The sequence below is a fragment of the Acyrthosiphon pisum genome, chromosome X, assembly GCF_005508785.2.
Source record: "Acyrthosiphon pisum isolate AL4f chromosome X, pea_aphid_22Mar2018_4r6ur, whole genome shotgun sequence".
NCBI classification, from domain to species: Eukaryota; Metazoa; Arthropoda; class Insecta; order Hemiptera; family Aphididae; genus Acyrthosiphon; species Acyrthosiphon pisum.
In genome coordinates this window covers 36,273,954-36,280,419 of record NC_042493.1, presented here as the reverse complement: position 1 = coordinate 36,280,419, position 6,466 = coordinate 36,273,954, and the positions used below count along the sequence as shown (strand labels likewise).

General features: G+C 47.4%; 2 protein-coding genes across 2 annotated transcripts in view; one reads left to right on the top strand and one right to left on the bottom strand.

Moving 5' to 3' along the window:
- Nucleotides 1–110, top strand: part of LOC107882343 — a 1,596-nt gene extending 1,486 nt beyond the window's left edge. The window contains exon 4 of the mRNA XM_016800571.2: nt 3–110. Within this exon, the coding sequence (XP_016656060.1) occupies nt 3–110 (108 nt within the window). The remainder of the gene's footprint in view (nt 1–2) is intronic.
- A 1,913-nt stretch (nt 111–2,023) lies between these two features.
- On the bottom strand, nt 2,024–3,328 carry LOC115033101. Its single transcript, XM_029485101.1, has one exon. It carries the CDS (start codon nt 3,326–3,328, stop codon nt 2,024–2,026), a length of 1,305 nt encoding a protein of 434 aa, XP_029340961.1.
- Nucleotides 3,329–6,466: the final 3,138 nt, after the last annotated feature.

The following is a 6,466-nucleotide window of genomic DNA, read 5'->3' as shown; positions in this document are numbered from 1 at the left end:
AGTCCCCGGAGGTTTCGGTGTGTCCGCGCCCCAGGCGCCGGCCCCAACTGGCCATGTTCCCTTTCAGTCGCCTCTTACGACAAGCAGGGATTACTGATGCTGAATTCTGAACGGCCCCAGCAACAGGGCCGTACCTCGCGTCCCTGACGCATGTGAAAGGCCCTACCGGAGCGCACATGAGCGTGCTCCCCGTTTCTGCCACTTTCTCCGTCCTTTGCACATTCGGAGCACCCCATGTCTATAGCCTACCACTGATGTGATGCCTCACTGTAGTGGTGGCTGCGCTCCGGTCGTTACGGTAATCCGCTGTTATCTTGTCATCGGTCTTATCATCGGTCTGTGCGTTGTTTGAGGCTTTCCCGAGCGAACGTTCGGTAGGCTTCATAGATCGTCTTGTTTTTCAGGATGGCTCCTTCATAAGGTGGCCATGTACTGTTTTCTCGATGGAGTGTGTTTTTCAGATGTTCTCTTTGAGTGCTCGTTCTTGGGCAGGCGAGGAGAACGTGGGTTACCGTTTCGCTGCCATTTCCACAGGCACATCCTGGAGATGGTGCTTTATTAAATGAGTGGAGCTTTCCTCGGAAGTCTCCGTGTCCGGTAAGCATTTGGCTTGTGTAGTGGTCCATGATAAGTGGTAATCCATACCGGATTCTTACGTCCGGTATAAGTTGGAATGTCCATTCACCTTTGTTTTCTGCATTCCATCTTTTTTGCCAGACTTCTAACAGTTCTCGTAGATCCTGTTCATATACTTGGTGTGTAATATCGTTTGTCTTTAGTTTCCTTTGAAGAACAAATCGTTTGACTTCTAGGTCCAGAGGTAATTGACCTGATATTACTTGGAGAGCAGCTGTTGACGTTGTCCTGTAAGCGCCCGTTATTGCACGGAGGGCGTCACGTTGTGTGCTTCCAAGTTTTTTTGATAGAGCATTTGAGCTCTAAAGCTTTTTGCCATATAGAGGCAGCATAGGTGATCCTAGGCAAGAACACTGCTTTGTAAATTATCAATGACGTGCTCTGTTCAACTCCCCAATTGGCTGAAGTCATTGAGCGTAGGCGTGTGAACATTTCTTTAGACTTGTCAGAGATGTCTTCCACGTGGTCTCTGAACGATCTCCTTGGATCTATGATGACTCCAAGATATTTTACTGTCTTAGTTGCTTTTATTGGAGTTGCGTCTGCACGTGAGCCAAATGGTACCGTGTAGGTGGGTTTTACTCCGCCTTTCAGAGTCATTATTTGGCTTTTCGCCATTGAGAAGTTAAGTCCGAACTTGTTTGACCAGTCTGTCAATTGGTCGAAGTTTTGCATAAGTCTTTTCTTAACTGTTTCTAGCCTTGCACCCCCAACCGCAAGTGCAATATCATCTGCGTATGCAATCATGTGAGATTGTTTACCCATGGATCTGAATGCATCCGACATTGCCACTTTCCAAAGTGTCGGACCTAGTCTCGACCCCTGTGGACAGCCACGTGTCATCTGCCTTGTCCTGGTCTCGTTATCTGATGTAAGCATGGCTGACCTGTTTGTAAGGTAACTCTGTAGTATTGCAAGCGTCCTGTTGCTGATCTTAAGGGTTTTTAATTGATCAAATATAGGTGTCCACCTGACATAATCAAATGCACCTGTTATGTCCAGGAAAGCACCAATTACAATCCTGTTCGGGCATAGATCAGTCCAGTTATATAGTGCTCTAATGGCTGTCTCAGTAGATCTCCCAGTGACATAGCCATGTTGCTGACCTATTTCGTTTAACCCTGTTTCTCTTTCTAATCTTGAAGTTATCAGAGACTCTAGCGCCTTGCCAAGGGTCGGTAACAGACTTATAGGCCTGTATGATCCGGTTAGGAGCGGATTCTTCCTTTTTCCTTTCGGGATGACCACAAGGCAGGCAGTCTTCCAGCAGTTTGGAAATTTGGCTGTCCTTATACATTTTTCGTACAGATCCAATATGGAGTCTGCAATGACCGGCCATGCAACCCTTAGCATCTTAGCCGTGATGCCTAGCCTAACCTAACCTAACCTAACCTGGCTTCATCTTCCATATGGCCTCTTTGACTTCTTGAAGAGTTGTACTTTCGTAAGACGTGTCCTCTGTCTGAAAATCGTAGGGCGAGAAGATTGCCGTATCCTGATCCTCTGGCAGGTAGGCCTCAAGGAATGTATCTAGTGTGTCTTTTAGGCCTGTGGTGTATGTCCCGATCCTAGTCTTTACTGTGGTGGGCATCGGATTTTTACGTGAGCCACTTTTTGCCCATTGGAAGGCTTTTCCCCAGTGATTTTTATTCATGTCTGTGCTGAACTCCCGCCAAGAGCTCATTTTTGCCTGTCTGATCTTATATAAGTGTTGGTTTCTTTGACGGTTATAAGCATTTCTATTGGTATCAGGGAGGCCCTCTCGCCTGGCCCTTTGTAATAACTTTTTGGAATCAGTTAGCTCATCTGTCCACCACGAAGGTGTAATGATACCGGTTTTTGCTCCGCCTCGCGTAGGCATGGAGAGCTTCGCCGCTTTGACAATGGCTTTTGTCAAGTTATCTGCAACCTCATCAACAGAGTTACCATGGATCTGTGTTTTTAGGTTTAGGAGAGATATTCTAAATTTCTCCCAGTCCGCCTTTTCCGTTTTGAACCTTGTACCTTGTTTATCTGTTTTCTTATTCGGCTTTTTGAGACTTAGGGTATATTCCAATGTTCGGTGATCACTGTCTGTTCGGTCTGTCACAGACCAGCCCTTTATTGACCTATAGACCGAGGTACTTGCCAGTGTGATATCTATATTGGACTCACCCATTCCATGCCTTTTATAGGTCTTTAGGCTTTGAGGGGAATTTAGAATACGGAGTTCCTGATCGTCGATCAGTTCCTCCACTATTTTTCCCCTCGTGTTGGTATCATCATTGTACCATCTTGTGGAATGGCCGTTACAGTCAGCGGCAATAAGTAGGCGTTTGCTGGCTTGACTAATATTAGTCAGTAGCTCAGTGAACATGGTTGTGGGCTTATTAAACCTAAAGTAGGCCGACACTATAACCACGTCATCTTTACAGAGGCCGATGCCTATCCTTGCAACTGCAACATAACGTGTGGTGAATTGGCCGATCTTAATGGCTTTTATTTTATTATTTGTTATTATAATGGCAGCTTCGGGGTCATCGTCCGAGAGAATCTGTCGACAGCCATCAAAGCCTGATGCGTGTCCGTTTATAATTAGTGGATCTTGGGCAAGTATAATATCTATCTTATCTGTCATACATATGTCCCTCAGTTGTTCGGAGGCGATCATTTGTTTGTTCAGATTGACCTGAATTATTTTCAGGCCATTCATTATTGTTTGTCGTCCGCAAGACCTGTCTGTGGCGGTTGACCAAAGTCAGTCCGCTTTGCAAGACGTTTGAGAGCCGCCGTCTTAGTAGGACAATTGTCGCTTGAGGCTTTGTGTGTGCCTTTGCAGTTACTGCATTTCAATTTTTCTTTTTCCGGACATATGCGGCTGTCGTGGCTTTCAGCGCAATTTCGACATGTTGGGTGTTCCTCTCGGCAGTTCTTTGCTGTGTGACCATATTTCTGGCAATTGAAGCACTGTGAGACTGAGTGGTTCAGACTCAGAGTGCTTCGTATGCCACCAATGTACACCTTTTTGCCTTCAATTCTCTGAAGAATTTCGGGACTTACTTCAAGGACAAGGTTAGTTACTATTTCTGATTTTGGTCCGGAGTGGTAAATCACCCTTATGTTTTGTGCATCGTTCTCGGTTAGTCCTAATTCCGGGTTGCACATCAGGAGTTCTTGGATGACTTCATTATCCGTTAGACTGCTGTCCAAGCCTTTCAGTGTTAGTCGTGGTCTTCTAAGAATAATTTCCGTGACCAGGCTTATAGTCTTTAGAGCACTTAACGTGACCTCATTGTCCGGAACCAGTACGGTCGGACCTTTCGTACGACTTCTATGGATCGTAAGTCTTGGATTGTTTGTTTTTTCCCTTAGCTCTGTCCAGAAACTCTTCCATAGTTTCGGATAGTCTGCGGTTGTCCCCGAGTCCTTCAAGGCGAACCTTGGTAAGGTCGGTTTCTTTCCTGTCAGTTTAAGATCTATATTAGTCTTTAATTTTCGATTATTTTTGTTTTTACGTCCTACTACTTCGAAGGTACCATTTGTTGTGGTCCTTTTTTGTTCAGAAGTCTTTGTTATCCTTGGCGACGGTATTGGAGTTTGCACCGGTAAGACCTGAGGCTTAGAGCCTTTCAATTTTTGTTTCTTAGCAGGTTTCTTTCCGATTCTTCCGTCATGAACACTGACTCTAGCAGGTTCAATTATCGGTGTGTTTTTACGTTGGAGTGCATCTGAATAGGAAGAAGAGGTGCCCTCATCTTCTATTGTTATAATTTCTTGTTGCCTTTTTGGCAAAGTTACATGTTCTTTTTTATTTTTCAGCATCTCTGCGTACGCACCTTCCAGCTTTGCATGCTGATACGTAATGTCCCTTATAATCGAGCAGAGACGGTTATATGAACCAGTGAGATCCTTGCGCATAGCTACTGTAATGCGCTTACTTAAGGAATCGTTGTCGATCATAGATCTTAAGTAATCGAGTTCCGAGTGTGCCAAGTGGCTTAGCTCATTTACCTGTTCTTCAGGAGGTTCCTCGTGTATTTTCGTCTTTTTCAGAGATTCTAAATTTTCAGTAGGATCCTGTTCCGTCTCTGGTTCATGTCTCTTATGAGAAGTAGACGGGACTTGCTCGATTTCTAAGTTCTCCAGACTTCCCATGTTTAAATTAGTGGCCGAGGTCACTGACACCGCCGAGGTATGGCTGTCTAGACGTGTATACACTAGTTGCGGACTGTCCTTTGGGCTATGAAGAATTCTCATCTGCTCGTCTTCAGATAATTCTCCGTACGTATTTTTGCTCAAAATTGTCTGAGCCTTTTCTAGAGATAGCTGTACTTTTCGTGTTCTATCGTTGGTACTCTTATTTTTGGACGCTAGACCCTCGACCGCTAGTTTTTCAAGATCCAGGATTGCTTGATCTATTATATTCTTGACTGGACCCAGGTTAGTCACTAGTTCGGTGTCTTCGCACCGGTCAAGATATGACAGATGTCGTTCAGCAAAGGGCGTACTGTAGTTGGAACTTGTGTCCCCGTGGTCGCTGCCTCCCTTGAGGCGGAGCGTTTTTCTTTCTGACAGGACGTAGCCAGATGTGTCAATTAGGATAAGGTCTTTCGTGGTCAATTTATTGTCAATATTGTTGTCGCCCGTAGGCCCGTCAGTCGGGCTGCTCAGCTCCGACCGGTCGACGAATACATTCGGACCCCCCCAAAATCCGAGGGTCCTTGCCTCCGCGGAGGGTGAATTTAATGGCTTAGCCACCGTATCACTTGGGGTACTTCTGTTTTGTAATGTATTCATCATTGGTTTTCGGGTATCCTTCCCTGCATTTTACCTACTGCCAGGTTAGCCCTGAACCCTCTGGCGTACGTCGGGCTAAGCGTACGTTGCATCCTGTGATCGGCCCGGTCGGGGGTCTGTCCATTTCGTCCTATGCTTTGGCGCCTACGACCGGAGTTGCCAACCTCCGGAAGTTCGGTCCACGCCCGGGTCACAGACGGTTAAGTCCACGGCCCGACTTTGAACGCCCGCTGACCATTGAAGGTCCTCGTGCGCTCTCCCCAGTTAAGGGTTGGCGGCCTGTGCGCACGTCCGCGACGGCCCTCAGACCCTGAGGAAGGGTTACGCCCCGCGACGCCCGCCAGACAAAGGACACTGCAGCTGTCTGGTGGTCTTTCGCAGGTTGCTCCCAACCCGAGGTATAGGCTCGCCGCTCGCGATTGCACGACTTGGCGCCACGTAACAGCTCACGCGACGCCTGGGGCCCGTCACAACTGGTTTAACGGACCCGATTTTGAAGGTCTCTTAGCGACCGACCCGAAGGACGGCCGGGCGGGATCACCACGACAAGGTGGACCTTCCTCGACCCCGTTAGATAGGGACAGTGAGAATCTCGTTAATCCATTCATGCGCGTCACTAATTAGATGACGAGGCATTTGGCTAGTATCAGTTATCAGCCCACCCGCGACGAGCGGTTATCAACCGCCCGGCACAGGAGAGCTCCAACTTACCCCGAAGCCAGAATGGATAGAAGCAGTCCCGGGGTAACCTGGGACATCATTTACTCGCCTACCGGGAGTAAATGGGACGTACTTTTCAGAGGGAGAGGAAGGTCATTAATTGGAAAGAGTTCAAGGAAAATCAGGTCGAGGAGGCCTGAAGTTGTTGCGGCTATACAGGAGAATATAACCCGACTCCCGTCTGCGAATGAGGTGCCAAATTTCTTTGATTGAACGTAGACCAGTTGAGCTGGGTGCCTTTGAGGACACGCGTGACCAAGCCCTCGAGCAGCCCACGGCTCAACCCAAGCTCCCTGAGTTCCCGAAAGCTTTTGGGGACCCAGACGCCACGCCA

What these genes read in the sequence shown, in the direction of transcription:
- LOC115033101 (XM_029485101.1), bottom strand. Translation starts at nt 3,328, where the DNA reads ATGAATGGCCTGAAAATAATTCAGGTCAATCTGAACAAACAAATGATC.